Source organism: Pristis pectinata, chromosome 25 (assembly GCF_009764475.1).
Source record: "Pristis pectinata isolate sPriPec2 chromosome 25, sPriPec2.1.pri, whole genome shotgun sequence".
Classification (NCBI taxonomy): Eukaryota; Metazoa; Chordata; class Chondrichthyes; order Rhinopristiformes; family Pristidae; genus Pristis; species Pristis pectinata.
In genome coordinates, this window is record NC_067429.1 from 23,226,577 (window position 1) to 23,249,611 (window position 23,035).

General features: G+C 38.0%; 1 protein-coding gene across 1 annotated transcript in view; it reads left to right on the forward strand.

The window, feature by feature from the left end:
* Window positions 1-8,254, forward strand: part of sumo1 (small ubiquitin like modifier 1) — a 29,069-nt gene extending 20,815 nt beyond the window's left edge. Inside the window, exon 5 of the mRNA XM_052038868.1 lies at window positions 7,871-8,254. Coding sequence (XP_051894828.1) covers window positions 7,871-7,939 — 69 coding nt within the window. The 3' untranslated portion in view covers window positions 7,940-8,254. The remainder of the gene's footprint in view (window positions 1-7,870) is intronic.
* Window positions 8,255-23,035: the final 14,781 nt, after the last annotated feature.

Sequence of the window (23,035 nt, forward strand, 5' to 3'; positions counted from 1 at the left end):
ATGGCCTGACTGATGAAGGCTAGTGTGCCAAACGCCTTCTTCACCACCCTGCCCACCTGTGATGTCACTTTCGGGGAAATATGTACTTGTACACCTAGGGCCCCCTGTTTTACAACACTCCCCAGGGTCCTACCCTTCATTGTATAAGCCCTACAAACCAGCCCTGGTTTGACTTCTCAAATACACACTTTGCACTTATCTGACTGGAACAACATTTGCCATGCTTCAGCCCAATTACCCAGCTCATCAAGATACTCTTGTAATTTTTGATAACCTGCTTCACTCTCTATGATACCACCTGTTTTAGTGTCATCTGCCTTGGATAAATGCCTCATCTAAAAGATGGCTACCTCAGTACAGAACTTGAGAGTCACCCTAATTTTTGTAATACCAAGATACTGCCTGGGATGGAACATTTCAGCTATGAGGAGAGATCAGATAGGATGAGAGTGGACTGATAGAGGAGTACAAAATTATGACAGGCATAGATAAGGTGGATAATAGGAAATGTTCTCCATAGCAGAGGTTTCTAAAACCAGAGGGCATAGGGTTAGGGTAAGCGGTAAGAGATTTAGAGGGGGATTTGAGGAAACATTTTTCATCCAGAGGATGGTTGGAATCTGCCTGAGTGTGGGTGGAGGTAGGTACTGTCACAACACTTAAGAAGTTCATGGACAAGCACTAGATTTGCAAAGGCATGGAAGACTATATAGACCAATTGTTGGTAAATGGATTAGTATAGATATGTACCTTCTGGTTAGAATGGTCATAGTGTGCTGGAGGGGCTGTTACTATGCTGCGTAACTCTGTTGATGTCCATTTCTTTGCTATCCTGTGTAGGCAGATGCCATTCAATCTTATGGTGGAAACAAACACACACAGTTTGAGTTTAGGACCTACTTATATTTGTTAGAACAATTAATAGCAGATTAAGGCCCATGAACATCTTTCTGGGGACATTTGGAAATAGTTTCCAATGTCCCTTTCAAAAACATTTATTTATGAAAATGTGACTTCATATGTCAATTCCAAATAAACAAGAAAAGTTCAAAAAATAACTAATGAAAAAAAAAATAATTTGGAAAGCTTATGATATGGAAAATCTTATAGCTATGATCCTGATGATTGAAAGGAAGGTGGTCACAAAAATGCATGTTTTTACTTGCTAATGCCCATACACTGTAGAAGGAATTCTGGAGTTTATAGCGTGGCCTACAGATGTGCAATAACTGAGCATTGATTGATAATGTTCTATATAAGCAGTAAAACTTCTCCCCTTTAAGTTATAAACTGCAATGTTTAATATTGGCAAAGGTTTTTTTGTGTTGCACCACTGTGTTGTTGCACCATATTTAATGTTATATTCTTTGCATGGTACAGTATTTCTTACATAATTGAAGGAGAAGAATATTTGTGAGCAGTTTTGCTTGCTAAACCTGAAGTCTGTCAGAGTTCAGTGAAGCTGTATTTGTTACTGGTTTGAATGAGCTATTTGTTTCCTGTTTTGTGATCTATTTTAAGAAAGCATTGCTACAAAAATATAACTTGATAATCTTGGCTAAGTAACCATCTATTTTATGGGAGTTCTGATACATTCAGAATTTCAAAACTTTTGAAGTATGCCACCCATAATACCATTCTCACTTGTAGTAGCCCCCACTATGGTGGTGAATACCAGGAAGTTTGAGTATTCAAATCCTGCTCCAGAATTCGTACACAGTTAGTGTTAAATCATGTTTTTATATATAAATTTCTTCTTAAAATTCATCTGATTTTCATTTGTCAGTTAAAGCTCAGTTGTCTGTGCAGTTAGCTGTGTTAGTGTAGTTGTCTTTTTTAAGTTTCTGTATTCTTGATTAGTGTGGAATTTCTTTGGTAATGTTGAAACAATTCAAACTTGCAGTGCCCAAGAAACAAGAATTTTCACAAGAGCCAGCACTGCATTATGGATTAGAGTAGCTAAATATAGCTTTAATAATCACTCCTCCTTAACCCATTAGCTATCAGTGAGCATGCAAAATATTTGTAAGTTAGAAATAGATTTTACTGTTGCTTGTTTGATATTACATTAATATTGGTCATAGCACATATTAAACCAAAATCAAAAGGCAGATTATTATATAAATGAAAGGAGACTGCAAATGAGTGAAGTACAGAAGGTCAGAGGTTCATGAATCACAGAAGGTTAGCAGGCAAATGCAGCAAATAGTTAAACAGGGGTTAATGCATTATGGCCTTTATTACAAAGGTGTTGGAGTTTAGAAATAGGGAAGTTTTGTTACAGGGTATTGGTGAGGCCACATCTGAAGTACTGTGCATAGTTTTGGTCCCCATGTATAATAAAGGATATAGTAGCATTGGAGGTGGTTCAAAGAGAGATAGTAGGCTGGTCTGGGAGGATTGTCCTATCAAGGGAGACTCAATAGGTTGGTTTTGTATTCTTTAGAGTTTACAAGAATGAGGGGTGATCTAAGGAGGTATGATGGGGTAATTATTGAGATGTTTTCACTAGTGGGAGAATAGTGAATGAGGGAACATAGTTTCAAGATAAGGGGGCAGTCATTTAAAACAGAGATACAAAATTTCTTCTCACGGATGATAGTGAATCTATAGAATTCTCTACCTCAGAGTTGTGGTGACTAACTTGTTAGAGGTATTTAAAGTGGATTTTGATAAATTTTAAAAGATTGGGAGATGGGGTCTGTGTGGATCTGGCACAGAGGAAGAGGTTGAGGCCTGGGTTCATCAGCCATGATATAGAATGGTGGGGCAGGCTTGAGGGGCCAGGTGGCCTACTCCTGCTCCTATTTATTTGTGTGTTTGTGTTTTATCTGTGTTTAAATTAGTGATGATTGGAGAATTAAGGAGTCAGTGCCACAGGTCTGGACAGATGTTCCTGAGCAGTGATTAACCTAACACTCTGAGTAACGGGTCAGGGATTATATGCTTGGATTGAAGTAGTACCTCCAGAGAGGATTTCGCCAGAGATCTCTTGAATGTTAACAGATTAAATGTTTGCATAGCTAGTTCCTCAGTGCAACCTGTGTGGCTGTTTTATGGAAAATGGCCAGTAGTTTTCAGTTTTACCAACTTGTGTATGTATCAGCTGGCAGATGATTTGGAATATTTTACTGTTATAAAATAAGGCAGGAAATTTTGTATCACATCAAAATATTTGTTCTACTTGGGAGATTTCAGGCAAACTATAATGATTTCATTTATGTAGACCAGAATTATTTTAGATAAATTACATTGCAAATATTTTGGTCAAAACAGTCAAGGAAGTGTTGTTCAATGTTGGATAGTGGAGTGGGAAGAATCACAGACTGCACAGAGGTGGAGTGGGCTGGAGATGGCAAGGAATGTAGGGTGAGGTGGCTATTGGAGAATCAGTGTGGAGGAAGGGGAAATAGTAGAGATTATAAGAGGTTTGGTATTGGATTGTTGGGCAGGGTGCTTAATTTGGAGGATATCATGGGCGTGAGATTTATAGCTTTGGCCTGGTGGCAATGTTCATATGACACATTCCTGTGACAAATAGTGCTCACACTGCACGTAACTCTTGGATCCAGCCCATCTCAATTCCTTTTAACTGCCAGGCTTCTGGAGGACCAGGGAACCTTGCTACCAAAGTTAAATGGTCTCGAAATGGAGCTATGTAGCCTCCTTAAAATTCCACCAATTGTCGTACCTGAGAGTCTGTTCCCAAAATGCCTTCGTTAAGTTCTAGAGGCAGAGGTTATCTTTTGGGATTCGGTACATTTTTTTGCTGCTCAGTGTAAGTGTAACATTAGAAAGTTATCACAGTTTCCTGACTGGCTCTGGATTCTCAATAACCTATAATTTCAGCCAGATGCTAGTTTTCAAAATCAATGATTTTCTTAAATCAAAAGCAACAGCGGTATCATATTTGCTGTCCATTGCTCCTGTTTCTTGCCTCTTGTGCTCTTCCTCACATGCATACACGTGCATGGAACCTGACGTTTTCCAATTATATTGCAGAGGAACAGCATGTAGATGAGGAAAAGGAGGGGACTTCAAAAGTTCCTTTGTGGGAATGGGAAGAGAAGCCATTTCTATTGATACTATGTTTATGATTGGATGGGTGAGTGCAGTCCTAACCAAACAGAAGCTAAAGTTGGTGTTGGACAAGGATTGTGTAGTTAACTATGCCAAAGACTACAAACAGTTTGAATACTGAAGAATCATAATTTGCCATGTTCACATTCACAGTATGTCATTTCATGTCTTTCACAAAAGCCATTTTACACTGTGTTGGGATCAGAAACCTGATTGGAAGAATACAAAGTTTTGGCATGTGTTTGGGAATGGAACAAACATTTCAATAGTTAGCGAGGAAAGGAAGGTTGAGATGGGAGGGCAGATTGCAATGTCTGAAGGGTCAAGATATTTTTGTGTTTTGAGGAGAGGGGTGATTATGCCAGATTTGAAGGGGAGGGCTACGTAACTGGAGGTACAAACTGAGACCTCATTGTTTTGAAGTAGCATCAAATTACAAATGATCATCTAGACAATGACCATTCCCATGAGAGAGCCTGACTACCTACCATTAACATTCAATGGCATTACTATCCTGGGTGAGGGGCTGGGATGGTGGGGTCACCTTTGACCAGAAATCCAAATGGACCAGCTATATAAATACCGTGACTATAAGAGCAGGTCACAGGCTGAATATCTTGCACTGAATGGCTCACTTCCTGATGCCCCAAAGTCTTTCCACCATCTCCAAAGCAAAAGTCAGAGCATTCTTAGCTTTCCTGAATGAGTGAGCATGAACAAATCTTGAGCAGCTTGACATTATTGCAGGAGAGCAGCCTGCTGACTGCCCTAAACATTCATTCCATCAATTACCAGCACACAGTGGCTGCAGCATTTATCATCTATGAAATGTACTGCGGTTAGTTTCCTCAGCTTTTTTGACAATAGCTTGATCTGTAATTTCTACCACCAAGAAATCCAAGGGCACATCATCTCTGTATACCCCAAGTCATATGCCTTCCTGACTTGGAAATAGATCACTGTTCCTTCATTGCTGCTACTTATAAATCCTGGAACTCCCCACCTAAAAGCATTGTGGGAAGATCCTCACCAAAAGAACTGTAGCAGTTCAAGAAGGTAAATGCTGGCCTGGCCTTGCCAGTGACACCTAGACTTCAAAAATAAATAAATGGAAGTATTTGAGCAATTCACTTCATGTCAGGCAACTTCTGACCATAATGCTAATAAACAGGATCAATAAGTGAGATTGGAAGAAGATTACTCATTAGAGGCCCAACTTTCCAGTCTGGGCAGGAGGGTCAGCAGTATGTTGGGCAAAGTGGAGATGTTATTTGTAAGAGTGTGACAAGGTTCCATGAAAGTTAAGGATGGATCCTGAAGCCTTATCTAAAAGAACGTCCAGCTTGAGAGAGCATCCTAAAAAGTAGAGTTCGAAAGATTTGGAGTAAGGATTTGGTGGAGGGATGTGGGCAGATTACCAGAGATGAAAGGAAACATGACAGCAGGTTAGAAGACTCGTAAAGATGACGAAAAGAAAAGAGATTTTGAGAGGCAGCCACATCACACACAGGAATAATGTGAAACAGTCTCGAGTTGTGTAGGCCAGGTTGCATTTCATGATTAGAATATGTATGTCCTTAAAATAAATGGAGAAGAAATAATAGACAAGAAGAGTGAATTCAGAGTTAAGTCCAAGGCCCCTTGTGTTGGGATCAAGTTAATGTAGAAGGGTGGAGTCAACTTGGATTTTCAACAACAAGTTGATGTCAAGGTTTGGAGGCATCTTTGGATGATGAGGAAGCCTGGAAGTTATTTGAAGGATAGTATATTAGAAGGTGCACTGCTGGAGGTGTGTCCATGAAATTGGAACCTGGAGCAACTAGTATCACTGAACTTGGGTAGGCATGTGCAGTAGGCCAAGTTAATGTTATAGAGAAAAGTTAATTGTTTTTTGTTTTCGTTAGTGGATTTTGAGAAAGACACTGTAATGGGAGTATGCACTGTTGTTGGCATTTCCTTAACATCATTTTGGATGTATTTATATTTAGTAGAGACCTTTTGTTTTCATAGTCAATGTGCAGCAATGTATGTAAAGGGTAAAACCAACTAAAATCAGACTGAAGACATTAGAATGCAAGCAGCATTATATGAATTTTTTTTGTTAACTCTAATTTTTGATAACATTCGTTGTGGGTTTATAGTGAGTCCTTAAACCAGTTTAACATACAAACAACCATTGTGCATGTAATTTAAGAAATTTTCATGGTTAGGCTGGAGGTTTCAACTTGTGGTTTGGCATCTCTGTCAGCATGTGTGTGTATATATATATTTCAATAATTCTTAACAATCAGATGGCAGTGGAGTATATGTTTATGTGTTTATCAGCATATGGAATCTCCTATACCAAAGCACATTGTGTTAGTCATCAAAGATGTAAATATTTAAGTGTATGTTATCTTCCGATATTAGCACAAATCATTAATTGTAGTATAAGTGTGGTCATACCAGATTCAGCTGACAAAATCTAGCATAAAGCTTTCTTGCTTGTTTGTAGCATCACAAAAGGCTGTTTAGAACTCCTACTGCTTTAAAAGAAAGTCTTACACACTGGTTAAGTAGATGTTGGCTTTCTTTTTCCTTTTCCCTGTATTGTCTTTCCCTGTTTTTCAGTCTTTTGGTTTTCTCATTTTTAGTTCCGTTTTTATTTGTCTGTTGTTCATCTGTTTTGCTTTCCGAGTCTTACTTACTATCTTATAACATTTACAACCTCAGTTTTGACTGTGTCGTGAAACTTTACTAAAAAGATACAATTGACAGGAAAATAATTCTCCATAGGACTATGCAAAAAGTTCATTTTCCCATTTTCATTTGCACCACTTTTTTGTTAATCGTTAGTTTTCTTTTACTATTGTAAATAGTCAGTATTTCACTTAACCTTTTATTGGATCACTTTGGATCAAGGTTACTGGTTCAAGCCTTAATACAGATTTAAGCAGGTCATGTAGATAAACTCTTCAGGAGAGAGTTCTGCAATGTCAGAGGTGTCAACTTTTGACAACATAGCAATTTTTTTTTCTCTCTCTGAGAGTTGTGAATCTTTGGAACTCTGCTTCCACCACCCTTTGGGCAAGGGAATCTTTGAATATTTTTAAGGCAGAGATAGACACATTCTTGATAAGCAACAAAGTGAAAAGTTACCAGGGGTAGATTGGAATGTGGGTTTGAGATTAGTCAGATCAGCCATGATCTTATTAAATTGCACAGCCAGATCAAGTGGCTGAATGGCCTAATGTTTGTTTCTTCATACAGTAAACCAAAGCCCTTTTTGTCTGTTCAGCATCTCCAAGAAAAAGTGACTTGGACCTCAGAAAAAGAATCCAAATGTCTGGATTTCCAGATAGACTTAATTTCACGTACCCTTGTAAAATTCAAAAGAAGAAAACTGGGAAAAATATGATAGAAACTGAGATGGTTAAAAATGATGGTGATAACCTTTTGACAGTTATTTAATCTGTCAAACTTAGTTTGAGTTTTGTAATATAATCAATGCAAATTTATGATTACTGACATAACACAGTTATATGGGAAAATGTAGATGAGCAGCAGCAGTGAGTGGAGAAACATAAGAAAAGTGCAATATGTTTTTATTGATTCAAGGGGAAAAAAATCAGATTTATTCAACAAGAAGCCTTGGACCATTACAGTCATGAGTTGCAGAAAGTTTGTGTCCATCAATTTTTGGATCCTTTTGAAACAAAAGAACAGAGAAAATGAGAGCAAGAATTTTAGTGAAAAATTGTCTGCTTCTATCATATATGAAAAGTAACTATTTCTGTTTTTGTTTCCGCAGCTTGGTATGGAGGATGAAGATGTGGTTGAAGTTTATCAGGAACAGACAGGAGGGTGGTTGAGAGCCTAACTGCTTGTCACTGTATAAGAATCCTGATCATCTGTATAATTTCTTTATTGTTTCTTGTTAGCTGTAATCACTGATTTTATATAAAAAAAAAGAAAAAAAAATCAAACAACTTTCTTTCATATGGTTTGTACAACATGTTGATGCCCAGCTTGAAGTTCTTATTTTCATTATATTCTGTAATACAACCAATTCCGTATATTTAGCATAAATGGCAAAGTGCCACCTAAGATTTTTTAAATAGAAATTTGTGATTTGAGTACCTTGGCTTTATAAATTCATATTTTTCATTGCATAAATAAAAACCATTTTGGATTTGCTTTTTTCAAATTATAGGAATAAATGGATTTAAGATTGTTGTATAAAGATTTCTTGCATTTAAAGGCATATTTTAAAACATACATTCCCAAGTATTCTTTTTGAAACCATAAGTTAAGAGCAGAAATTACCTTGTAAAACATCTGCTTTGAAGTCCATTTTTGACCAGACAAAATGTTAACAATTCTTTTACCAAACCTATTAGCAAGCCTTTAAAAAGGAACAAATCACTGCATTGTGTGTAAGGTGGGTATGAACTCGCAAGCTGTTTTAAGGATAGAGTACAAGAGCAGTAATCATGCCGCAGCACTGCATTTGTATTGCATGTAAACATTCTTGTGATAAGCAGAGTGATAGATGGTGCAAGACCAATGTTTGACTTGGTGCTTTCTGTTGGTTAAACTCTTTAAACATTTTTTAATTGGAGTAAAATGTTTCCGGAGGACTGAAAACTTGCAGTTAGCTTTGTAAAAGGATTTTTCCTTTTCCATTACTTCTTTGTATGATAGACCTAAAATAGCTATTCTTTGAACTAATGCTTCAAGGCAGAGTGTATGGCAAACAGACTTTACTGTCACACTCAGCTTTTCAGTGAAATCGGTCAGTATAGGGTTACGTAGAGATTACTTGTAGAAGACAGTGACAGGAAACAATTCAGATTTGTTTGGTCTTATTCATTGTAGATATCAATTGATCTAGTTTAACCTCAAGAGAAAATTTTCTTTTACGTGGATACTTCCTAATTTACTTGCAATCGTTAACTCTTTCATTTTTATGGTGTAACTCATGGTAGATGCAACTTGAAAAAAAGGAATTGTGTGTACTTCATTTGCATTAGAGGTTTAAGCTCACTTCTTATACATTGGAATGAAACAGCATTGAGCATTGTTTGAAGGAACAAATGTTAAAAGCTGTAAATGGATTTTGGAACACCGTATTTGGTAAAATATGAGAAACGTATTTGACTACTACAACAGTGTGATTTAGTCAGAATGAACCAACTTGACAAAGATGCTATCTTCTAATTAAAAGCTTACAGACTACAGAACCTGCCATTATAACAATTCCAGCATAACCAAGCAAAAGTGTGTTGTTTACTGTGTATCAACAGATACATGTTTTAAGAGCAATTTTAGTGAAAAATAACTGTTGAATAATACTTTTAGTCATTTGATCTAAGCCATTAAACTACCCGATTTTTATTACACAATATTCCCAAAATTTATTTTACAGATCTTTAAAAAGATATGAATGAGGGTTGTTCAACTTTGTACATAATCTTACATTAAAATGCTGAATAAAAACATGAGAGGAAATAAGTGACCAGAACACTTACTGAGACAATGTTAGTTTTTTTTTCCTGTGTTTATGACTGTATGGCAACATAATACTTTTGCATCTAAGACCCAAGTTCATATTCAGCCTAGAACAATCTATGCTAATGAGTATCAAATCCAACATAGAATTTTCCATAATATTGGAAACACAGTCACCAAGATCATACAAATGTCTTGCGTATATCCCTATTACAATTCCAAGTCCCTAACACTCTAACATCACCTATCCTATAGTTCTCCAAGGTCTCTGCATTTGTTCAGTTTTGGCCCCTTGTCCTATGAAATTAATTGTTCCATCATTGGTATTTGTGCTGTCATCTACCTGGGCCCCAAATTTCCTCCTGCTTCCTCTCTCCATTTAAGGTGTCTTTAAAATCTTGCTGACCAAGTTTTTGTTCACCTGTTCTTTTATCTTGTGTGTCAAATTTTCATTTGATAAAGCTCATTTAGAATATTTTACTTTGAAGATATATCAAAGCAGTTTTCTGTGGATAATACAAGGCTCATTTTTTTTAGATAATGTTAGCCTGTTAAATTTGTTCAACAAAGTATGTTGCTCATCAGAGTACAAGGAGGCAAACATGCTTCCTGCCATTGTTGCAGCTCATCCAGGCAAAACATTCTATTTGGCAAATCCTCCCATCATCCAATTGAAGTATGTAAAGATTAATTGTACAATAAATGCTACGATGGTACTTTGCTTATTTCACTCTAACAGTGAAAATTTAATGCTCTCAATACTAGTACCAAATTGTGTTTCATACCCATGATGTAAATAAAAGAATAGCAAATTAGTGTTCAAAGGATGTATTCAATAACAAGCATTATAAAGAAGTTTATGAAAGTCTCATTTAGGATATTTGTGATTTAAACATTTTTTTGGAGGTAGGCATTTACATAAGATTTTAATAAATTTGATTGATTTTAGCACATCTGCAGTGTAACAGTCTTTGGTGACGTTGTAACAGTAGATCCTGAGTGACTTTGACAGGATGTGGAGATGATGGTTCCTGTAGTGAGACAATCTAGACCCGGGTGTCATCGTTTAAAAATAAGGTGTGTCCTTTTGATGTTTGGGATGAGGCAATTTTTTTTCCCCAGAGTATTGTGAGGCTTTGGATCTCTCTATTTCTGCTCTTAATTTGTACGTTTATATGCCCTAATTATTCAAGTCTGGATTATTTTCACTCTTGAGGTAATCTCAGTGAACACAAAGCTGATCTATCCTGTCATCAGGAAAAAGAATTTCAAAGTGCATGATTTAACACTGTTCACAGAATTCTGTTGAAAGTATTCTGTTGAAAGTGGGTGAGGGCAGGATTAGATCAATTCTTATGTCTCAGGTAATGTGTTGAAAACTGTAGGACTGCATCTTTTATGGAGAGAATCCTGGAGATGATGGTGAGGGAAGCGCAGAGGAGGAGCGTAACAAGGAATACTGTGTTCAGTGTGCCTAAGAAGTGACCTTGCTTTTAAATGCCGAAATGCATAATATAAGTATTATGTTTGAAGTTAATCAAAGTAAGTGTAATGTTACAATACAACAACTGTCTTTGGACGTGCACTTTTGAAACATTTGTCTTTTCTCAGACTTGACAAGACTGCCCATGTTCACAAATACCACACATTTTGTCAAGAAACCTTCCAATTATAGAGTAAAGAAAGGCCTATTTGACCAAAAGAGTAAAAATATGCACTAAATGTGCTAATAAGATGCAAGGAATGTAATTTTCTATAAATACTTCTAATATTAAAGGACTTCTGAAGTGGTAAGATGCCACCTTGCTAAAGGAGTTGAAGCCTCTGCTACAAAATAAGGTGCGATTGCCACTTTAAAGTGCCAGCTGCCACTCATTGAAGAGGTTATTTTGGTGCATATCAGTTCTAATGCCTGTCCTTGACTGTGACCAACTGTCTGAGTAAATATGGCGTTAATGTATATTGCACACAGAACCCACAAGGAATGTGACACTTAACATTCACCTGCTGGGGCTGGGAACAGACCCGTGAAATACAATGGGTGATTCTTTGGGATCTATTTTGTCCAAACGTCACGAATGCTTGAGAAATCTTTATTCCTGAAGTGGTAATCTCAACTTAAAAAGTGAGCGCTACTTCAACTTGATGCTGGCAAGGCCAGCATTTATTGTCCATCCTTAATTATCCTTGAGAATGTGATTGTGAATTGCCTTTTAATGAATGCACTCCTCTGGCAAAGCTACTCATAAAATGTTTGTGAGTAGGTGGTTCCTAGACCAGACCCTAGACCAGTGATGACGAAGGGATGCCAATACATTACCAAGTCAGGATGGTGTATGATTTAGAGGGGAACTTTGGGGTGCATTGGGGGTTCCAATGCACGTGGTACCTTTGTCCCTTTTGGCAGTGGAAGTTCTGGGTGGTCTGGGCATGTAACTGCAGGGCATTTGTAGATGATACACACTGCAACTGTAATATATTGATAAAGGGGAATGAATATTCAAGATGGTGACTGGAACATGAACCCAAGGTTGCTTTGTCCAAGCAAAGGTATCAAATTTCTGGTATTGTTAGAGAAGCACTCATTCATGTAATTGAGAAGTATTCTGTAACGTTCCTGACCTGTTGCTTGCAGATAATGCAAAAATAAAGTTTGTGAATCCAGGAAGTGCATCACTCATCACAGGATACTTAATCTGTGATTTGCTTCTGTAGCCACAGTATTTGCATAACTACTATAGATGATTGTCAATGATGACCTCCCCGACCACCCCATCCCTCCTTAGGATGATGATTGGACTTGAGTGCTGGTGCTACTTTTAAATGTTAAGGGTGGGTGTTTTATTCTATTGGACATGAGGCCATTGCCTGGTACTTGGTTTGAATGTTATATGCCACTAATCAGCCCATGCTTGAAGGGTTTGCTAGTTCTTGCTGCAAGTAGGCATAAGCTGCTTTAATAGTATAAGGAATTGTGAATAGAATTGAATATGCATAATCAAGGAAAAGTCTCCCACTTCTGACATGATGGAAGGTCTTTGATGACATACAGAGGATGGTTGTGCAAAGAGCATTGCCTTGAAGAACTCCTGCAGCAATGTCCTGGGACTGAGATGATTGATCTCCAACAACAATAATCATCTTTCTTTGTGTGAAGTATGTATGCCACTCACGAGGGTTTTCCCCTGGTAGTACATTAGCTGCTTGCTCTGTATCCCGTCAGGACCCAGAAGTGATGGGGATTGGGTTTGAGATTTTTAATAATTTGTCCAGATCACAAACTACCTTTTGAGAGATGTGTAGACCTCACCAGGTTACACTTGAGCAAAATTAAGATGCGGCTTCTACTATGCTACACAGGTCCATTCCCTTTATGATCTATTTTTGCTTTTTGTCTCTCATCATGGGTGTGTTTTTTTTTACTGTTCAGATTTTCCATCCTCCAACCACTTGATGCAAGAGCCCCCAGTGTATCTGGAGATAATGAGGGATTTCTTCCTCAGTTCAATGTCTTTACTCACATAGAGTATTTTTGAATTTTCTAGCAGCCCATTATTAGTCATAGATACATGGGGCAACTTACCATGGCCAATTGACCTCCCAACCTGCACATCTTTGGGGAGTGGGAGGAGACCAGAGCAGCTGTAGGAAACTCACAGGGTCATAGGGAGAACGTGCAAACTCCATGCAGCACCCAAGGTTGGGATTGAACCCAGGTTCTGGCACTGTAAGGCAGCGACTCAACTTGCTGCAATACTTCTCCATTTGTTTGGATTGTCTAGATATTCCTTGTATATAAACTTGGAAAACAATGCCAATCCACCCATACTTTTGGATTAAGATTCGGCTGTTTTATTGGATATTCCCAGCATTTCCAGTTTTTATTTCTTTGCACTGTTAAACTTCTAAGGTTTTTTTTCAATGCTGAGTACTTTGGTGAGGTGACGTTTTAATTTTTTGATGCACCAAAATTCTTTAAAATAGAAATTGAACAATGTGAATTGGCGTTAAATATGGAACACAGTGGAGTGCCTGACAATGCAACAGGAGCCGTGGGCCAATTAGAAAAATTGGAACTGTTATGGGCTAGTATCTAAAAAGGAGCCCTTAGCAGGATTTGAACATAATTTGATTAAATTATAACATCAGAACTTTAAAAGGCAAATGTTTTCCATTGGATTCTTCAAAATTAGTGGTATTTTGTTATTGTTTATTATTGTGATGAAACGAACAGTTAACTCACGATTTTTTTTATCAACAGCCCTAGCTTGCGGTGATATCGCTTGATGTACACTCCTAATGTAAAATCTGTCAGAATCATGGGACAGTGACTAATTATAAATACAAAAAAATTGATTTTCTACTTTTGGTATTTAAAGAAATTCCCAATGCTGATTAGAATCATTTAATTTGTTCCTAATTCACAAATGGACAAAGTAAACATTCAACTGTAATGCTATTCAGAATACAGCAGAGGGTGCTACATTCCAGTATATCCTGTATGATAATTATACATTTGATAGAATATTTTAATCTGCATGTTGAAATACCCTTTGCCATATTCAAAATGTTTCTCTCTATAATGCTGCATTTGAGAACTACATTTTCTAATGTCATATTACAGCATAGATGATTGTCATCTGGGATGACAATCTGGTCATGCTTAATATTACCTTGAGGAAATATAAAATGAATAATAAGGATGAATGGAATAACAGGTCAGGTCTGCAGAACTAACAATCCAAAGCTTCAAGTTCAGCTATACAATTTGAAATTGAACTCAATGAGTAATACTAGATAGAAAGTTTCAAAATTGTTTTATAAAATCTGCTTCTCCAATTTCCTTCAACCTCTCATTTTTACTTAGTCTAATCCATGTTTGATTTCAGCCTTGCGTTAGCCACAAAGTCTAGTCAAGCAATAGTCTGGTACACATGTGCTTAGTAAATTACATCCATCAAAAAATAGACCAGACTCTGCCAAACCAAGCATGGCTCGGGCCCATGATACTGGCTGTATAGCCATCTCAGAGATGGGGTAAGGGCCATACATTTGCCATCTAGGGGAGTGAGTGTAAAACCTTGCTGCAATAGTTGGAATCAGATTTTGTATCTGAAGTTGGAATCCAGTCTTTTCTGTCCTCTGAAATGGCCCAGCAGGCCACTCATTTTGAGGACAATGCAGAGTCAATGATATTGCTGTGGGTCTGGATTCACATATAGGCAAGATTTGAGTAAGAATGGCAGAGTTCCTTCTCTAAAGGACACTAGGCAATAAAGGCTAACCTTTGTAAGCGCTCCCCACATCCTGTGAATGGGTAAAAATAAATCCTATCTAGTATGGGTATCAACACCACAAGGACTGCAGGGGTTCAAATTCCACCATCATCCTCTCAGGACAATAATGCTTGGTTATAAAACTAGACAGCATGGAAACAGGCCTTTCAGTCCAACTTGTCCATGCCAACCAAGTTGCCTAACTGAGCTAGTTCCATTCACCTGCGTATGGCCCATATCCCTCTAAATCTTTCCTATCTATGTACCTGTCCAAATGCCTTTTAAATGTTGTAACTGTACCTGCCTCTGCCACGTCCTCTGGCAGCTTGTTCCATATATCCAACATCCTCTGTGGGGAAAAATGTTGCCCTTCATGTACCTTTTTATATCTTTCCCCACTTTAAATCTATATCCTCTAGTTTTGAACTCCCCTACCCTGAGGAAAAGACTGACCATTCACCTTATCTATACCCCTCATGATTTTATAAACCTCTATAAGGTCACCCCTCAACTTCCTACACTCCAGGGAAAAAAGTCCTAGCCTATCCAGCCTCTTCTTTATAATTCAAACCCTCCAGTCCCGGTAACATACTCATACATCTTTTTTGCACCCTTTCCAGTTTAATGACGTCCTACAGAAGGGTGACCAGAACTGTACATGGTACTCCAAATGCAGTCTCACCAATGCCTTTTATAACTGCAACATGGCATCCCAACTCCTCAATATCCTGACCGATGAAGGCAAATGTGACCAAATGCCGCCTTCAACATCCTGTCTACTTGTGTCGCCACTTTCAAAGAACAATTTACCTGTACCCCTAGGTCTCTTTGTTCCACAACACACCCTAGGGCCCCACCATTTACTGTGCAAGTCCTGGCCTACTTTGTCTTACCAAAATGCAACACCTAACATTTATCATTAAAAATGATCTTGCTAGTTTTTCCTTCATCACTCTACCAAATCAAAAATAGAATTTCCCTTTTTGTAATCCCCCAAATTCTTAAATGCATTTGTATATTTATTCTTAGTGCTCCTTGAAGGATTAAGTGGCAGATGTCCTACACCTGATTGTTTTCCATAAGACATATGAACAGAATTGGGCTATTCGGCTCATCGTGTCTGCTCTGCCATTCGATCATGGCTGATTTATTTTTCCCTCTTGATCCCACTCTCCTGCCTTCTCCCCACAACCTTACTAATCAAGAACCTATGAACCTCCGCTTTAAGTATTCCAAATGACTTGGCCTCCACAGCTGTCTGTGGCAATGAATTCCACAGATTCACCACCCTCTGGTTAAAGAAATTCCTCCTCATCTCTGTTCTAAAGGGATGTCTTTCTATTCTGAGGCAGTGCCCTCTGGTCCTTGACTCTCCCACTACTGGAAACATCCTCTCCACATCCACTCTATCCAGGCTTTTCAATATTCTGTAGGTTTCAAGGAGATCCCCCTTCATCCTTCTAAACCAATGAGTACAGGCCCAGAGCCATCAAACGCTCCTCATACGTTATTCCTGGGATCATTCTTGTAAACCTCCTCTGGACCCTCTCCAATGCCAGCATATCCTTTCTTAGATATGGGGGCCCAAAACTGCTCACAATACTCCAAATGTGGTCTGACCAATGTCTTATAAAGCCTCAGCATTACATCCTTGCTTTTATATTCTTGTCCTCTCGAAATGAATGCTAACATTGCATTTACCTTCCTTACTACCGACTCAACCTTCAAGTTAACCTTTAGGGAATCCTGCACTAGGACTTCCAAATCCCTTTGCACCTCTGATTTCTGAATTTGCTCCCAGTTTAAAGAATAGTCTCTGCCTTTATTCCCTCTACCAAAGTGCATGACCTTACACTTCCCTACGCTGTGTTCCATCTGCCACTCCATTGCCCATTCTCCCAACCTGTCCAAGTTCTTCTGCAGACTCCCTGCTTCCTCCGCACTACTTGCTCCTCCACCTATCTTCGTATCATCCACAAACTTGGCCACAAAGCCATCAATTCTGTCATCCAGATCATTAACGTATAACATGAAAAGTAGCAGACCCAACACAGACCCTTTTCTGTGACCCTTTGTGGAAATAAATACATATGTGATTGGCAGGCTTGGCTTTGTGGGCCCAAACAAATTAGGCATCTTCAGTCTAATGATAACTAAAGAAATTTAATAACAAGGTACCACTAAATCTAATAATTGAATGCTAAATTATTAACATTTTTACTGATTCTTTATGAATTTCCTATTTCATTACTATTAGGTTTTTATAAATGAATGACAATTCACGTAAATGCTGACGTATTCTTGATATTATGAGGACCTTATTCTACTAGTTGGTCAATGAATGATAACAGTGTTTTCTGTTTTCCCCACTCTTCCACTTGGGTGTTATTGCCTTGTGACCCAACCTATCACTTTCCCAGGAATCAGATTTTCAACAGCAACCTGTCCTTTGCAACCCTAGTGCCTTAAAACGTACAATGTACAACTCCACCTTGGCTTTTCACTCCTGGCCACTTCTTTATCTCAGTTGGTATCAAAAATCCTTCCTGTTCAATGGGTTCCAAAAAAATGCAACCTGCATTTGTGTACCTTTTTATCAAGTTTTTAATACTATATGGAACAATAATATAAAAGAACTGATGTTATGGTCCCAATCCTCTCTTTTAAAACTCAGTTCCTCAAAGTATGCAGTGAGCTTTGTAACGTCACTTCAACCTTAGTTTCTTTGTTGATTCTTGATCTCATACCCTTTCTGAGTCATCATCTTCCATTGTTACCCTACGACATGGTCCATGACTATATTGAATGGAGTTGATACTGATAAGAAGCAACTCAATTGATTTCAGCTTTCATTGCAAGCCATGTTAACATATCACCTTCAATCTTCAAAGTGTCTGGCATTTTTCTAGCTATTTCATAAATCTCCAAGAGCTTCTTGATGCTATCCCTCCATATATCGTACATGCGTTTGAAGCCTTTGAAAGATGGCTCAGATCTTTTTCATATTCCTAATGTTTTTCATGCGTTTGTTTCAGAATCATCCATGTGATAAATGATTGCAAAGATATACTAAATCCATATGGTGGCTCAGCGTATGTTCCTTAATGTAAGTGTCTCGGGCTTAGCTAAAGTATATGGGGTTAACTTTTTTGACAATCTTATTTGATTTATTGATGGACTGACATTAGGTTATCCATAGAGAAAAATGGTCTGTCAGCATTAAGCTGTTATGACTCAGAAAATAATTATTGCCAAATCTATGTGTATTCCTGTGTAACTTTGTAGTTCTGCCTGAATTCAATAGAATGCTTCACTGAAAATGTCATAGACTGAATTTCAGGAATGCTTCTTGTTTTTTTTCTGCACTTGAGGATAAAAGAGGGCACCGTGAATCTGCCTATTGAACACGTGGTTTAATAAAGCATGAATTAAATACCATTGTTATAAATATGCACTGTTACTCTGAAAACTTACGTTGAGGTATTAGTTACTGAATTTTGTTTACTTGTTTGTTGTATACAATATATTAACATGCTCACAAGAGAACACTGTCCAATTTATATTCTTCCAGTATCAGCTACATGTTCTCCCATATCAACTATATAGATCTTATATTGCGTACAGTTCCACTGGTATCTATCAACAATATAGTTAACAACCATGTTTAGAACATTGCCCACCACTCACAGTTTAACATAACTATTACAGAGAGATGATTTCTGGTGTACCATTAAGAACATTTTAAACTATTTCAAATTTATTATATGTATTTGCAAAGGAAAAGAAACTTTCATGAGCCCGGACTGAATTCTAGTCCCAGAGGTCAATGGACAGAGCTCTAACTGTGTGATACTGATAACTGTAAAGGTCAAGACAAATGTAAATGCAACATAGTCAAAACATATCATAGGATAAAGATAAAATTCATATTAATTAGAATTTACCAAACCACATTAGATAATAATAAGGTTTTCAAAAAGATATCTATCTGAACATTAATTTTATTTATCAGCAGAAGCAGGCATACTCTTGTAGTCACACCAGTTGCTACCTAAGAGAATCAAAATTATAATTGAATTATTAATGGGTTAAGCAACAGTTCGCAGATAATACAATCATGATTTACATAAGAAACCGCCACTGAACTGGAGATCATCAAAGTTCTGATTAAAGTCATTTGGTATGTGTATTTATTCTTCCATTCCCTCATTAATACTAATCAACATGAATAGGCTTACTGTGCCTAAATCTATATAAGATACTGAATTCACTTTCATCTCTAGCATGATATCTATGTGCAGAAAAACAAATTTTAAATTATTGTCAACAAAAAGTCACTGCAGCTCTGCATAACTTGCTTATTTTAAAAGTTTCCTTGGATAACAATTACCCTACCACAAGGCGGTGCTCAAAGCTCTTAGGATGCAGTAAAGCTGGAAGAGAAGGAGAAAATGCCGACCACAGTAAAACTGGAGGATGAGAGCATTATTTACAGGTATATATATGTGAGTTTTGACAGACTCTTTGCAGCTAGTTCATAATGGTGAAATATGACAAGAACCTGTGCTAAATATCAACCTTATAAATTTGGGAGAAATTATTTCCCTTATTTTTTTTCTTTTGTTATTCCATATTTTTAACTCACCAATATTCTTTTCTCTCTTTTATTCCACTTTGATACAGTACCTTCGTTTTTCTGAATAAATATCATGGGGAGACTTTTATTTACAAAAACCTAGCTTATTTATTTTTATTCCATTTAAATCAATTTTATGTTTTAAAAATGTTGAGGATTAAATAAAACTCCAGCATTATTTTCACAGATTGAAAATATTTACAACAAAGCAAACAAAAATAGATGTGCATTAATCATAAGGGGTATAGAAAGGGTAGACAGTGGTAAACATTTCACTATGGAAGAAGTAGCTATAGCCAGAGGGCATAGATTCAAGGTAAGGAGAAAGAAGTTTAGAGGGGATATAAGGGAGGATTTTTTCATCCAGAGGGTAATTGGAGTTTTGAATGCACTACCTGAAAGAGTGGTGGGGCCACGTATTCTCACAACATTTAAGGAGTATCTAGTCAAGGCATAGAAAGCTACGGACCAAGTACTGGTAAACAGGAGTAGTGTAGATGAGTAATTGATGGTTATCGTGGACATGCTGGGCTGAAAGGTCTGTTTCTATGTTCTATGATTCTTTAAAAAAAAATTGACTAATAATAGCCTGGATACAGGACTGGTGATTGCAGAAAGTGTATTGGCTGAGATGGTCCAAAATTGCACCAGACCCCTGTGTTACAATGACATCGTTGGTGACAATATTGTCAGCTGAACTCATCTGACTTGGTTTGAGTAAAGGGTAGTCTTATGAATAAATATGATGCTACTTTGTTTCTTGACCTTGGAGAATATAAAAAACTTCAGCATTTTAGATGGCCAGTGTAGAGTCTGAGACTAGTTGTATATTTTGCATAAAGTACTGAACAGCTGACTTTGTTGTAAAGTGTGGGAAAGCATTTGGGCCACAGCATTTTGCTTATGGCTGCTCATTGTCCAGTGAATGGTCTCCTAGTATAATCTGGGAGTGCACTGGGCTGGTTTTGCAAAACCCTTGCCAGTTGATCTTTTTCTGTGTCAATTTGAGGAAGTGTTATTTATGTCTTTTGATGATTCCACAGACCATTTAACCTGAAATAAAAGGAGCCACATCTACAAATGTGCTGTGCAATTAGGCTGATTCAAAACAGGGATTGATTTTAAAGCAGTGCAGTGATTAATGGCGGTTGCCTTTTTCTTAATTATTTCTATATTTTGCTTTATGATGTAGTTTTTAAAAGAAAATCCATATTTGATGCTCATTCCTAGTTGTCCTGGGAAAATGTAGTGACCCTTTTCCTTAAATTCCTGCAAGGCATCTAGTAATACACAAAAATGCTGGAGGAGCTCAACAGGTCAGGCAGCATCTATGGAGGGAAATAAACAGTCGATGTTTCGGGCCGAGATCCTTCATCAGGACTGGAAAGGAAGAGGGCAGAAGCCAGAATAAGAAGGTCGGGGGAGGGGGAGGAGCAAACACAGGCAGGTGCAGGTGAGTCCAGGTGATAGGCGAATCCAAGTGGGGGGGGGGGGGGGTGGGGAAGATGTAATAAGCTGAGAGGTGGTCGGTAGAAGAGGCAAAGGGCTGAAGAAGAAGGAATCCGTTAGGAGAGGGCAGGAAACCATGGAATAAAGGATTGGGGAGGGGAGAAGAGGAGATGGGCAGGTCATCAAGGCGGGGGAAGGGAGCCACAGGAATAAAGGAAGACAAAGGAGTTTGGTGGGGGGGGGGGGGGGGAAGAGAAAAAGGGGTGGGGTTACCAGAAGCTGGAGAAATCGATGTTGAGGCCATCAGGTTGGAGACTCCCAAGGCAGAATGTGAGGTATTGTTCCTATCACCTGCCTGCATGTGCTCCTCCCCCTCCCCCCACTTTCTTATTCTGGCTTCTGCCTTCTTCCTTTCCTGATGAAGGGTCTCGGCCCGAGACGTCGACTGTTTATTTCCCTCCATAGATGCTGCCTGACCTGCTGAGTTGCTCTAGCACTTTTTGTGTATTTCTCCAGATTCCAGCATCTGCAGAATTTTTTGTGTCTAAGACATCTAGTAATAATGGTTTTGCAATTGTGGTAGAAATGGTATTTCAGAATTGTAATTAGTGATGGTGAACGATATCGATAATGGTCCAAGTTAGCATATGACTTAGAGGGGAATTCAGAGATGGTGCAGTGTCCATGATTTTGTGGTCCTTGCTCTTTCTGGTGGTAGATGTACAGGAATTTTGACAGGGGCCTCAATTAAGTTGGCTACTCTGTGATTGCTGATCTTGAGCTTCCTGAATTTTGTTGCAACTGCACCTCTTCAGGTGTGTGATGGATTGGCTCTCACACTCTTGAAATGTCCTGTGAGTGATGCAGAGGTTTGGAGAAGCAAACAGTTGAAGCACTTGTAACAGAATGCCCAGCTTCTGCCAGCTTTTCATAATCTTTTGTGTTTATAACTGGTTCGCTTCAACCACTTGTCAGTAACCACCCTGAATGCTGTGGTTTTCTTACAGGGGACAATGATAGTTCCATGAAAGATCCAGGGAGATGGTTGGAATTTGTCTCCTTTGAGATGGTTGCTTATGCAACTCATGGGGTATAAATGTTATCCATCACTCTCCAGTGTTAGGAGACTATCTACATGCCAATGATGGGCAGGGACTGTTCCTTTATTTTGGGTGGGGGTGGGGGCGTTTGGATATGAATGGTTCTGAATACCGTGGAATCATCAGCAAACAACCCTAATCCTGTCCATAGCATGGACAAAATTGCAAAGCTGAAGGAATTTGAGAAGATTTTTCTAGAAACTTCTGTGATGATGTCACGTGAATGTGATGGCCGATCTCCAATCTTCACACTCGGATTTCTTTGTGCTGATTATGACTTGAGCCTTTACCCCACATTGACATCCGTTTTGCCAGGGTTACTTGGTGCCATATCTTGTTGAAGGCAGCATAAAAGTTATTTCATTCTTTGTGATAATTTGACTATTTAGTAAATATTTTAAGTCCTTTATTATGTCATTTCAAAGTGAACATTCTTTAAATGGAATGAGGTTAAGAGAGTTAAGGTTAAAGGCCTGTCCATGAACCCCAAAATTGGATTACCCTTTTAATGTCACTGAGACACATCTAGTAATATTTATAATGTGCAATAATTTTTATTAATATAATTCAGATACATTGCAGTTTATATTCGTAGGGAAGGTTGTAAAGTAAACACCAGGTGTGTTTTCATTGGCTACAGTACAATGACAAAGGCTGATTTAAAGCAATGCTATATGCTGAAAAACTTCATAGATTATGAATTTTTAATGTTGTACCTTTCAAACATATGCTTGTATAATATTGTGTGGCTATTTTTGAAGAAAGTGATATAAATTATATTTTTTTTACCCGGAAAACAAAAAAACTTAAGGTGCTGAAACCTGAAACAATAACAGAAGATGCCGAAAGAACTCAGCCAACCAAGCAGCGTCTGTGGAAAGAGAACCCTGTTAATGTTTTGGGTCAGGCACCTTTTTGTTTTGAACCTGAACTTCAGTTTGGTAGTATACTGGAGTTATATAATACTCAGTTCATGGAAGAAGAAAGACCATGGGATATAACTG